The sequence below is a fragment of the Sinocyclocheilus rhinocerous genome, unplaced genomic scaffold (genome assembly GCF_001515625.1).
Source record: "Sinocyclocheilus rhinocerous isolate Xijiao unplaced genomic scaffold, SAMN03320098_v1.1 scaffold5276, whole genome shotgun sequence".
Classification (NCBI taxonomy): domain Eukaryota; kingdom Metazoa; phylum Chordata; class Actinopteri; order Cypriniformes; family Cyprinidae; genus Sinocyclocheilus; species Sinocyclocheilus rhinocerous.
The window spans coordinates 17,497-31,534 of NW_015633645.1; the positions used below are offsets into that span (position 1 = coordinate 17,497).

Genomic DNA, 14,038 nt, shown 5'->3' on the forward strand with positions numbered 1-14,038 from the left:
TTTTTTGCTTTATATAGTGAAAATTCACATACAAATTGACAATAAAAGCAAAAATGTCAATAAATTCAAAAAGACAATGATTGTAAAAAAATAATGCAAATTAAGGAAGGAAAAAAATAAAAAAATAAACAAAAAAATATGAACTATATACAGAGGGGTATTGAGAACAAATCCATATCTCTAACTACAAAATAAGTGCAAAGGTCCTTAAAAAGGATAAAGTTTCAAGGCTTTACAATAATCGGTCACGTGGTTTCGCGTTTTGTGGCGCCAAATCCAGCACAGTGACGTCAGTCGCTCGGGCCTCCGTTCAGTCTGCTAGTCAAGAAATTGTGTTTTTACCTGGTTGGCAGGTAAGCAGATCGACTCACATCCACGAGTACTGGTTTATCTGGTTCATTTTATCTCGTTTGATCATCGTTTCTATCTTCTAATGTCTGAACTGCCATAAAAATGTTGACTGGCTACAATCGTGTTTGCGAAGCTAACGTTACAACGCACACATCAGCGCAAAACAGATTAACTAATTTATCATTTATAAGCAAGAAATTAAACCACATCCCATATTAAATGTTTCAGATATTTTAAAATACAGTGACTTTTTTTGAGCAGTGAGAAAAGTTTTAATCGTTTTGTATGTAAAATAGATCCAACCCCTGCTGAGGAGACTAATGTGGTAAACTAACGTTAACTTAAACTGGTTTATGTTTGTTTATTGCTGATCTGATTGCTAGTCTAGTTGATGGATTTCCTAGTTATTAGTATGATAAACAAATATGATATTGTAGGTTTAGAATGTTAAACAGCCAGGAAAAGACACTTGATACTAAGGCATTGCTGCTTTACCATGGTATTTTGATATATTCATATTTATAATGATACATACTGACACTGTATTTTAAATACAATTGAATTACCATGGTATATTTATCAAATACAAGCATTACATGTATGACTATACTGTGTCTGTCTGCTCAGTTGGGGTTCTTTGTTTTTTTTGCTTGTAATCAAGTTTGTTCCTTTTGATATGCAACAAAAGCACGTTTTGCCAGTCTATATATAGATTTCTAATGTATTTTATTTTATTTTTTTAAAGAAGTCTCTTCTGGTCATAATGGCTGCATTTATTTGGCCAAAAAACAGCAAGATTGTAAAATATTCTTACCATTTAAAATACTGGTTTTCTATTTTAATATACTTTAAAATGTAATTTATTTCTGTGATCAAAGCTGTATTTTCAGCATCATTACTCCAGTCTTCAGTGTCACATGAATCGTCAATGTTTCTTACAGGAATCATCATGCAACACCAGGAGCATCACATCATGTTCATGGACTTCTGTGAGGACAGACACTGTCTGCTGGAGGACGATGTGAGTATTTCAGATGCTTTTTCTTGTTCAGATCCATTCAGTGCATCAACAGATTCAGACGGTAAAGTCATCTTGATTCATGTATCCAGACCTTTGTCTATTAGTATGATTTGCTTCACATTCTGACCCAGAACTGCCCAGTTAAACAGGTGGAGACCGTCTGATTTACTTTTTATGCTTACTTGTATTTATTTATCAGAAGTATTTATCTAAAGCGACTCATAAGTGAGGAAAATCACAGGCAATTTGTCATAATAAGAGCCAATAATATTTACAGTATATAATATTGGCAATATATATTATATTTAGAGTTTTTAACTTAATATTTAAATAATTCAACAACACAGTATGTACACGGTTCAATTCTACATTTTAATCAGCCCTAATTCAATAATGCGTTTTCATCAACCCTGTACTGTTGATTTAAAATGATATAAATATGAATAAGTTATGAAAGTTGTAATTTTTGGGCAAACTATTCATTAAATACACTAGGGATATGCCGGTATCAAATTTTCATGTTGCGATTAATTGCTAATGCTTATCACGGTATGCGGTATTATCACGATGTTGAAATTTAGTTCTAAAAAAGTGCTGTCATAATACAGTATAACAGGGTTAATAACTTCTTTCTTATAACAAAAATAACTGAACATTTAAATGCAATAAAGCAATACAGAAAAATGTATAAAGTTTACATCAGAGTGGGCATGCGTCTTTCACGCAGCATACAGCTGTGTTGTGCATTTTGACCAGTTTATGGGAAAAGTATTCTTAATGCATTCAAAATTCTGAATAATTTGTAATATATAATTATTCACGGTATTTAGAAGTGCCCACGATAACAATATCGTGCATATTCTTGATATATCACATTACCGAATACCGGCACAAGTCTAAAATACACTAGTGAGAGTGAAAGATTTTTGTCAGCCAAACCTAAAATATTTATTTGAATGTATTTATATTTATATTGAGTTTTTAATTTAATATTTCATTTCACGGTTCTCTGATGTCGGTTAATGATATGCTCGGTAACTACTGAATTATTTCATCTTTTTGTTTTTCAGAAAATATTTAATTTATTTGTTTTTTTATTATTTATTTTCATTTTTATCCTTTAATTAATCATTAACTTTTCATCACCCCTGTCCTATGGGTTTGAAACAGCGTGAGTTTTTAAATTAATATTTCAATAACGGCACATTTGCAAGTTCACGGTAAATGACGAGCCGGTAAACAAATTCTTTCTTTTTTTTTTTTTTTAAGAAAGTGTACTCGGTAACTACTGAATTATTTCATCTTTTTGTTTTTCAGAAAATATTAAATTTATTTGTTTTTTTATTATTTATTTTCATTTTTATCCTTTAATTAATCATTAACTTTTCATCACCCCTGTCCTATGGGTTTGAAACAGCGTGAGTTTTTAAATTAATATTTCAATAACGGCACATTTGCAAGTTCACGGTAAATGACGAGCCGGTAAACAAATTCTTTCTTTTTTTTTTTTTTAAGAAAGTGTTTAATTTAGAATTTATTCTTTGTTTATTTATTTAGCATTTTTATGATTTAATCAATTCTTATTTTTTTAGAAAGTTTTTAATTTAGAATTTATTATTTATTCTTTGTTTATTTATTTAGCATTTTTATGATTTAATCAATTATTTTTTTTAGAAAGTTTTTAATTTAGAATTTATTATTTGTTTATTTATTTAGCATTTTTATGATTTAATCAATTATTTTTTAGAAAGTGTTTAATTTAGAATTTATTTTTTATTTATTCTTTGTTTATTTATTTATTTAGCATTTTTATGATTTAATCAATTCTTCATTTTTAGAAAGTGTTTAATTTAGAATTAATTTTTTATTTATTTTTGTTTGATTATTTATATAGCATTTTTATGATTTAATTAAATCTTTTTTTTTTTTAAATGTGTATTTTGTTAATTTGTTTTTAGTTGTATTATTTATTTATTTACTATTTATCATTTTTATAATTTAATCTTTTTAGTAAGATTTTGTTTTATTATAATTTATGATTTTCATTTATTTAGGTTTTTATGATTATGGTTTAATTTAGAATAAATTTTTTATTTATTCTTTGTTTGTTTATTTATTTAGCTTTTTTAATGATTTAATCAATTCTTCTTTTTTAGAAAGTGTTTAATTTAGAATTTATTATTTATTATTTGTTTATTTATTTATTTAGCATTTTTATGATTTAATCATTTCTTCTTTTATAGAAAGTGTTTAATTTAGAATTTATTTTTTATTTATTTAGCTTTTTTATGATTTAATCAATTCTTTTTTAGAAAGTGTTTAATTTAGAATTTATTTTTTATTTATTCTTTGTTTATTTAGCATTTTTATGATTTAATTAATTATTTTTTTAGAAAGTGTTTAATTTTGATTAAATTTTTTTAGTTGTATTATTTATTTATTTACTATTTATCATTTTTATAATTGAATTAATCTTTTTAGAAATTTTATTTTATTATAATGTATGATTTTCATTTATTTAGCTTTTTTATGATGTAATAATCTTTTCAACCCCTGCTTCAACCCTGTCCTATTAAGTAACAACATGAACTTTTCCTTTAAATTGACTATTGAGAGTGTGAAAGGGAGGTTTTCAAAAGGTTCACTGAGCCAAATGCACCCATAGTTGAAGAAACACTCTTGATTTCAAAATTTCATTCTTGAAACATTAGTACTGTAATAATAAAAATCCTGTACTGAGAGTCATGAAATGAATGGATGTGATTTGTGGAGTTTTTCAGGGGTATGACCGCAGACGTGGGTGGGGGAGTGAGGGGTAATTTTAACTATGAGCGACAGCTTGAGAGAGAGAGGGAGAGAGAGAGAGAGGCTGCGCCGTACGGGTGAGCGCGGGATCCGTTAGCAGGGCTTTTCTTTGCGTTCGGGGATCTTGGCTCGCAGCCCAGCTGGCGTTTTTGTAATCAAGGCATGATCCGGGACTCCATGTGCTTCTTCCCCGAGCCGCGTCGGCTGCCTGCCGTTTGGAAGGATCCCAGATTTCCCTGCTGACATGAACAGAGCTGTGAGTGCCACTGTTTCTCATTCTTCCACTAGCTTTTTCTCACTCCCACTCTTTTGTACACATCTTTGCTCTTCTCTGGATCCCGCTCGTTCCTTTTTCAGCTGTCTGGATGAGGATGGTAGCTGCAACTAAGCTGGCCGCCAGACTCGCGCTTGTCTTACGCCCCAGAAGAACAAGGCCTCGGTATAGGCACGAGAGCTGATAGTTAGAGACGCTGTGTTGGGCTTTTTGACATGTGATCCGTACGGATGAGTGGGAAGCGCAGGAAGCAGCCGCTGGAATGTTCCCTGTCCTTTTGCAGCATTGATGATTCACGCTGGCTCGTATTGCGCTGGATTTTCCTCTGTGTGTTTGTACCTCTGCGAGGTTTGTTTTGGTCCCCTGACAACCGAAGTCTCTGTGAGTTCTTTGCGCACTTCCCTTCAAAACATAATCGCTGAAAATGTTCTTTAAAGGAATCGTTCAACCGAGTCCATTTAATCCTGTGTGACTCTTTTTCTTACGTTGAACACAAAAAGAGATTTTGTAGAATGCTTAAAGGAATAGTTCACTCAAAAATGGAAATTTGCTGACAATTTACTCACCCTCAGGCCATCCAAGATTAGGATGAGTTTGTTTCTTCATCAGATTTGGAGAAATGTAGCATTGCATCAGTGTCTCAGCAATGGATGCTCTGCAGTGAATGGGTGCCGTCAGAATGAGAGTCCAAACAGCTGATAAAAACATCAACCCATTCACTGCAGAGCATCCATTGCTGAGACACTGATGCAATGCTACATTTCTCCAAATCTGATGAAGAAAAAAAACTCATCTACATCTCGGATGGCCTGAGGGTGAGCACATTTTCAGCAAATTTTCATTTTGACTGAACTCTTCAATTAAGTCTTGTTTTCCATGTTATGCATAATTAAGATGCAATTATACTTCTACCCTACACTATATATTCCAAGTCTTCTGAAGTGATATGATGCTTTGTGAGAGGAACGTACTGATGTTTAAGTGGTTATTCACTGAAAATCCCTTTTGCTGTAGCTCTTAAATGTCATCTGCAGTTGGACTTGATGAAATATGTCACATTTTCAGCAAATAATGACTTATATTTTAGAGATCAATCACACGGCTTCAAGATGGGGCTTTTATGTCAATTTTTGCAGCTTTTCTGTAAAAAAAAATCACCATCCACTTCCACATTTTTTGCTTTCATGTTCCACAGAGGAAAGAAAGTCAAATGGGTTTGAAACAGCATGAGCGAGTAAATGAGGACTGGTTGTTTATTATGGTCGGCACCCACAATAAAGTGGTTTTTAGCCACATTTGAATTATTAGTCTGCATGTTTTTTCCCAGGCATCTTGGTCCGGTCCCACATAATATGTCAATATGGTTCAGTGTGCTTCGTGAAACAGGAATGCTGGGAATCTTAACAAAGTTAAGATGTTTGGTGTCGTCTGAAGCAGGCCTTATTCTGCTGATACCAGTCAGACTCCCTTAAAAAAATCACATTGCAATGAATGTGAATCTGTTCATTTATTATACTTAGATAAGGTAAGAATTTTTCTAGCACCAAACATTTAGTTTTTATGTCCTAACAACCTCTGCTTTGATTTGGCAAACTCTCTCTATTTCTGTTTGTCACACAAAGTCGAGCTGCTGAATAATGAGTGGGTGTTACTATGTAAATATATGCGGTAATATGTTAATGAGCTCATGGTTGTGATGTCATAACCATGGAAATTTCTGAAGGAGATGTTTTTGCAGTTTAGTTTCAATAAATGATCTGTATCTGTGGTGGAGAATCACATTTTGATTGGTGAAATTAACTTTGAAGTCTAAAAGAGCAACAAAACTCCTGTTTACAGATATTTAGAGAAAAGAATAGTGGATAAAATGCTGATGCGCATATGAATGACAACAAAAACATTAACAAAATTGCTGAATTTAAACCAACACATATTTTCTTATTTTGCACTCAGAATTCGAAAACTGAGCATGCACAATTGAAATAATTACTTTCCATATTGTTTTGCAGGCTTGTAGCTCGTCGTCCATTGTGTGTCACTTTAAATGCATGCAAACACTCAGTCGCAGCCGCTGCATGTGTTTCAGTGTTGAGTCATTGTATTTTACAGAGAATCTCTTCACATGAAGTGACCGCAGGCAACAGCAGCTTTAATTTCCTCCTCTGCTTTGGACAGAAGAGGTCAAATGTCAGTCTGAGAGGTGGATTTGAGCTAATAGTGATTATTTATTAAATATTTCTTGTAATGCTCTGGTTTGGCCTTGAAATACAGAGTTAGACAGTTAGAATAGGAGCTCGACCCTCAGTTGCACAGTAAAATGTGACTAAATGGTCCTTTTGGTGACGTAACTTTGAGCACTAGTAATAGAGATGCTTGTTTTAACAACCCAGAATATATATTTTGTGTTTTGTTAGAGGATGCCAGCCGTGAGTCTGTGATCTGCAGCCGTATAAAAAATTTGCATGATAAAGTTTTTCATATCAGTCGAAATCGATAATTATCACGATACATTTTTATATCTTTATTTCTTTCAAGTTTAAAGGCAGATTTTGCTCCTAAGTGAAACCAGACCGTTAATTGTGGTTTTAAACTACGCTATATTGTCAGAACATGACAAACATGTTTTTTTTTTCACGTTTTGCCTTAAAATAAGTAGGCCTATCTTAATAGAAACATTAATTTCTTAGTTTCTGCATTGCTATTGTTTCAAATCATGAAGCAGGTTTGTGTTCCTGACTTTGATGATGAGTATTTTCAGCACAGTTTGCAGTGCAGGCTGCAATATTAATAATAGTAAATTTTTTGTCTCTTAGAAATGCACATTTGACAGTAGCCTGAGTTGCAGATGTAAATTTATGTTCATTATCAAAAACGGTAACATCTGTAAAAATTGTAACAACCTCATTTTTATATGGTGAAATTTAATTATTCTGACTGTTTTGAGTTTTATTAAAATTAACCATTGGTCTTCCATAGTAGCATACATTAAGATCATGATAGCCACAGTTAAAACCTCAATACCATGGTAAAAATGTAACTATAGGGTTTCTAGTTATTTGTATGAAAAACAGTAGTCTAAATACATTTACAAACACTAGCTTAATCACAAAAAAAACTGTAATTATATTCCATTTAGGGCTGTGCAATTAATCGAAAAACAATTTCGATTTCGAGTTTGGCCTCCAACGATTATGAAAATACAATAATCGAGATAAAACGATTATTACGCCCCCATTCCGCCCCCTTTTACAGTGCTGCGGTTTCGTTCCTCCATAAAAGCCCAATTTCACGTGCAAATCAGTAAAAGTCATATGGCCCCCTCATAACAGTGTTAAATAATTGTGATTACAATATTGGCCAAAATAATCGTGATTATGATTTTTTTGCCATAATCGAGCAGCCCTAATTCCATTACTCCTTTAATACATTTAATACATGTCTACATTAAAAATATAATAAAATTTGACATGAATATCCCACATTTCTGCCACAATACCATGGTGCAGTTAGTATTACTGCAGTAAATCCATGGTAAATGATGGCGATTTGTAGATTGAAAAGCTTCTGACTGTAACGTTGCGCACAGTGTCTCTCCTGTTTCATCAGGCTCTAAACTAAAGTCATTTGTGTTGTTCGTGAATTCAGTCGCTTCACACTGGATCTCACAGCACTGTTTAGTGTCGTGTGACCGAGACTCATCAGCGAGTTAGTGTTCATTTTGTCAGCTATTTTTTTTATTTAGTCTTAGTCCTGTGTCAAATGTAACTTTTAGTTTTTATCATATTTAGTCAACTTGGCCTGTTTTAGTTTTAGTCAAGTTCTAGTCGACTAAATGTCTGAGAATTTTAGTCTAGTTTTAGTCAGTGGAAACGTACACATTTTCGTCTTACTGTATAATGTTTAAAATGCAAAATATTATTATTTTGCTCACTTTTAACTGCAATGATTGTTGTTATTTGTGAAATGTATTTTTAGATTTAGTCAGAAGTTGCTCTTTCACCAAAAAGCACAAATCAATAGAATATCGACTCGTATGCATGGTTTATTTCACCTCGTCTAACGTTAGTGTACAGATTTATAACAGGATATCAATTAGAGGCTAAATAAACACCAAAGACTTCAGATATACACTCGCACTGTCTACGTTATGAAAGCTGGTGTAACAAAAACCTACTCTCAAATATTATAACAGAGAAATTCCTAATAGTAATTCCAAATTGCATTAATGTTTCTCTTTTAAAACGACGGCAAAAAAGACTTATTGCAGCACAGAGGTTGCGTAAGTAACGTTACAATCAGCAAACAATACAGAACACAGACTGCTGAAGGACACTTTCATTTAAGCAGAATACCTCAAACAGAGATCGCTGAACGCTAGCTTGCTTATATGTCGGTGTTTTCAGGTCACGGCGCCTCTGATTGGGGGATTTGAGCTCTTGATATCTGGCAACCGCAAACTTGAACGCTGGTATAATAGAGTCTTGTACAGCAATCTGAAATGTTTTGGCTCCACTTTTTTCAACAAAAATAAAAAGGTTTTTGTTAAAGTTTTTTTGTTCTATTAACTAACTTTTTTTAGGGGGAAAAAACTTTGTTGACATTTTTCTTCATAGATTGCCACTGAAGAGCCGAGCGCTTCAAATGAGTAGCGCTGTTTCATTCCGCTTTTGGCACATAAACATTATATCGAACATTTATCGAACTCTTGTTATCGTTTTATCGAGGAAAATTATATCTCGATTATCGTTATCGTTTTATCACCCAGCCCTAGTTTGCAGGGATAAAAGCATCTTTCGACCTCGAGGAATCTCTGTTTTGAGCTGAGAGCTAACTCTATTCTCTCTCAAATCTCTGCAAGCCTCTTCAGATCCAAATTTACTCTGTGTGGGAGTTACACTGGCCTGGAGTCAGTCGGGTTATCTCACTGTAACGCTGCCGCAGGCGCTCCAGCTTTCATTTTCTCAAAAAATCCACAGATACCTGCACATATGCTGTGCTAAACGTTTCTCTTCAGCTGTGCAGGGAAGTGTTCGTTCCCCCGGCGCGTCCAGCATGAGCCCTTTTGCCAGCTCTGCAGCCATTTAAAGAAGCTGCAGTACCCCTTTAATTTTGCTGGATTCAGTTTTTTTTTGCTTTTCTGAATTTAGTTTTTCCTGTTCTATTTTCTCTGGATTCCTTTTATTCAGTTTTAATTTTTCTGGATTCTTTTTTTAATCGTCAAGTTAAATTTTAGTAATCAAAAAGCATGTCTAATTAATTCAAATCATGAAACTCATACAATTTATGAGTCATGAAAAATGTGACAAATTAAATTTTCAGGCCCTATGAAAACTGCTTTATTTTTTCCCAAATTCTGTATTATTTTTCATCCATAAATATTAGTATTGTAATATTAGAGTTATTGAATTATTATTATTATTATTTTATACTCAAGATCTTGAGGTTATTGAATGTGTTTTGAGTGGCAGCCTTTGAAATTGTGGTCACATGTGAAAGTCAGACGTCTTGAAACAGCTGATAGCATGAGTTTTAATGCGCTGAGCTCATGTTGCCGCTCACAGCAGCTGATGCTAATAATGGCACGTCCATGCATGCGGTGTTAAAGAAACATGTAAACAGTCAATTGACTGGTCATGTGCCATTGTATTTGAGTTTCATTCCTGAACTTTTTCTTCTGGGTCTCTGGCATTTTATAGACATTTATGTAACATACATGCAGCCTTATTTTGATAGATTTGCTTTATGTAATTCTCTTTTTTTTTTTGCTCCAGACTGTTCAAATGTCTCCTCCACAAGTGGACAAGAAAAATGTGCAAGACCATTACGCTGATGTTTGTGTAGAAAGAGTTTAATTTTCGTGCGAGACGCCGTAAATAACAGAAAGCCTGCTGGCTGGCATAATCAATGTGATGTTGCACAGATTGTTTGCTATTGTGTTTGTGTACGTGATGTTGACATGTTCATAAACTGTTCAGAGTCCCACAGAAATGATGATGATGAAGAAGGAACACAAGGACGCAGAGCTGGATAAAAAGATCAAGGCCTTACGGAAGAAAAATGAAGCACTTATGAAACGCTACCAGGTGAAAACCTTGTACTCTCACATTTAAAATCTGTCAAAAAACACACTTGATTAATTACCATTTGCAAACAAAACATTTAAAGTCACGAAACCTCATTCAGAAATCATTTTATGTATTTATTGTGAAAAAAATAAAATGGTAAGAGGTCAGCGATCCCATAAAAAAGCACTTTGTGTGTTTGGGCCTTGCTGAGTTTTGTGATGTTCTGCAGGAAGTGGAGGAGGATAAAAAGCGGGCGGAACAGGAAGGGATGTCACTCCACAGCAGGAAGGGAAAGCCTGATGATCTGACCGTCACCATCAACAAATCCTCCAACGTGAGCTGCTTTATTCCTGCAAACACAAACACCAGAGACTCGAACGCTGACCATATAAAGTCTTCAGCTTTGATTGTGTTGCTTCGTGCAGCATTGAACTCACAGTGAGGATGGAGAAATGACTTGATGCTCAACATGCTGAATCTTTATTTTTAGTCACTGGTTGGTGCTTGATAAATTTAGATGTGGTTTTAGTTACTTCATTTTTACCCTTACAGTGTAGTACTTTTAGTAAATGCAACTACATTTACACTTGGCATTTATTTTGTCCAAAGATGACATTTTGTCAGTACAGGAATTTATCTTTGCAACATTGATATGTTATTGAACTGAATTGAATAAGCATCGAACAGAATTTAGCTGAATAATGACTTTAGTGTCTTCTGTAGAGCTGCTTTATCTGAAATTAAATTAATTTCGTAATTGATGAATTTTGCAACATTGTCACTGTTATTGAACTGAATTGAATCAACATTGAACTGAACCGAGCTGAAAAAAGACCCTATTGTCTGTTGTAGATCTGCTTTACAGCTGAAATAAAATTTGGTTCATAATCGGTGAATTTTACAACACTAGCGCTGTTATTTTCCTGATTATTGCTGCTTTGAAACAATCTCTGTTGTATAAAGTGAACATTTTATTTATTGAAATAAATGTGACTTGACGTCTGAAACTGGGGACCTCAAGATAACTTAAAATAAGACAAAACAACAAAAAATGTCAAGATATTAAAATTAATTCAACTCTTCAGCAACAGTTTTTTTTTTTTTTTTTTGAAGGACCAGGATTCCCACCGTCTTGGAAAACCTACATATATTTTAATTAAAAATTGTTTTAAAGGTGCCATAGAATGCATTGATACAATATTTTAAATTGTTCTCTGATGTCCCCAGAATGTGTATGTGAAGTTTTATCTCAAAATACCCCACAGATTATTTTTTATAGCTTGTTGAAATGGCCACTTTTAGGGTATGAGCCAAAATGCGCAGTTTTTTGTGTTTGTCCCTTTAAATGAAAATGAACCGGTGCTCCCGCCTCCCCTTTCAGAAGAGTGCGGAGCTTCAAGAGCTCATGCTCGCGGGCATACCTCAGGGCTGTGTATATGCTAATAGGGCAGAGAGTGTCACAAATGGGCGGGACTTCCCCCGAGTATGACGTCATAATAGTGAGATATCTGGATCTGCTAGTGTGAAGAGACTGTTTATGATTTATTGGGATTATAAAACAATGAGTGGGTGGATTTTTACCATTATAGGCTGGTTGTTTTCACACACTGCGGCCACACAACTGTGTTCAAACACCTTATAAAAGTGATTTTTGCATTCTATGGCACCTTTAAAAGTCCTCATCATTAATCCTTATCGAATAAATCGCAAACAAATGGAAAAGTCATGGGGCCTTCAAATGTTTTTGTGGATAGCAGATGTATTACAGTTAACTAAAACTAGTCTAGAACCACAAAAAAATTCCCTTACTTGAAATAAAATAAACTGAAATTATTAAATATTAAAAAAAAATTAAACCTTTTTATTTCAAATAAATATTTCAAATTACTAAAAACTATGTAAAAAACTAAACACAAACCTAATAAAATGACAAAACACACAACTAAATTACTAAAACTTGATCAAAAATTAAAATAAAAACAGAAAATATAAAAATAAAACTAATTTAAAATAATAATAACAATTATAATAGTATATTAAAGATACTAAATGGGGGACATTGGAGTCAAAAAGGTTGAAAGCCGCTGAACTCGTGCTGTCCTGAACTAGAACCTGAAGTAAACTAAATGTGGAGAAAATCAATGATAGTTGTGCATATGAGTAATAGAAGAGAGTTTCGATGTTATATATAAATGTTTGTTGAGTTCAGGATCAGCGTGTGGTGACCAAGCGTTCGGGCCCCGGAGAACTGAGGGACGGAGAGCAGGAGAAGGATCCGGGATCGAGCGTCTTCAGCATCGGGAGAGGAAAGAGACGGCAGCTGCTCGTCACAACATCAGGAAACGTCAAGGTGAGACTGAATGGAGCTTCCTCTTGTTCTCTGACTTTAAAGTGGACTGAACAAAAGTTATTAGGCGCTACATGTAGACTCTGTAGATAATGAATCTTAGATGTGTGTTTCTGTGATTTAATCAACTGCTCGTTTTGGGAAAGCCTCATTTTCTCTCTTTGATCACTTTGATTACTTTTAATAATGTCTTGCAGTCTTGAGCATTTCATCTAAATGAAAGCTAAACAGCTACGTTCTTCCCAAACTCATAATGAGAAGCGCTCGTAATGATAAACCAGCTTTTGTCAACATAAGAGAAGCTTTAAAGGCTCTTTGTGCTTTTCTCCCAAAATACAAGCTTTGATGATTTAGCATTTAAAAAAAAAATTATAATAATGAAATTAATTTAACCATAAATATTAGTATCGTCATTTTACAGTTGTATTGTAAAATAAAATTATTTTTACATTATTTTTCTTAAATAGTACTTTTATAGTGAAATCAGCATTATTTTAGTATCAGGGACACTTTTTCAGTTTTTATTAATGTTTCGAATTAGTTTTAATTTTAGTTAGTTTTTGTTGTGTTTTTGTTATTTTTTATTAGTTTTTGTTTTGTTTTATTAGGTTTTGTTTTGTCTGTAGTTTTATATAGCTAGTTTGGAAAATATACGGGAAAAATATGGAACATAAAATTAAATATTTGTATATTTAATTTTATTTCTGTTCAAGTTTTTTTTTAATCACAAAAAAATCATTACTTGAAATAAAACATAATATGTAACTAAAATAAAATATAAAAAAACGTATTAAATATAAAAAAATATTAAATAAAAAAATATTTAAAAATAATTATTTTAACTAGTTGCAAATGCGACATTTCCCATTTTCATTTAGTTTGACTTGATTTTACAAAAAAATTTAATTAATAAAAACTAAATAGACACAATATATAATGTGAACAATTACTATAGTAATTATTAATTTTTTTTTAATATATATTTTTATTTAGTAATAATAATCATCATCATAATAAAATTAATAACAGTTATTATTGTTATAGGTATACTGGTATATAATCACACAATATTTGTTCAAATTGTGCAGCTTTACGAGCAAGCAAAGAAAACCTGGAGGTGTTAAAGAAAATCACATTTGTGACCCTGGACCACAAAACCAGTCTTAAGTGTCAAT

General features: G+C 32.9%; 1 protein-coding gene across 3 annotated transcripts in view; it reads left to right on the plus strand.

Annotated features, from left to right (window-relative positions):
* The first annotated feature begins 258 nt into the window (after positions 1 to 258).
* The window catches only part of LOC107744730 (uncharacterized protein C15orf52-like), a 39,235-nt gene continuing 25,455 nt past the window's right edge, over positions 259 to 14,038 (plus strand). The window contains exons 1-5 of one of the 3 annotated variants that reach the window (XM_016558550.1): positions 259 to 353; positions 1,293 to 1,372; positions 10,427 to 10,534; positions 10,746 to 10,850; positions 12,726 to 12,866. In XM_016558550.1, coding sequence (XP_016414036.1) covers positions 1,301 to 1,372; positions 10,427 to 10,534; positions 10,746 to 10,850; positions 12,726 to 12,866 — 426 coding nt within the window. In that variant the 5' untranslated portion in view covers positions 259 to 353; positions 1,293 to 1,300. The other 2 variants (XM_016558551.1, XM_016558552.1) reach the window with 2 other exon arrangements.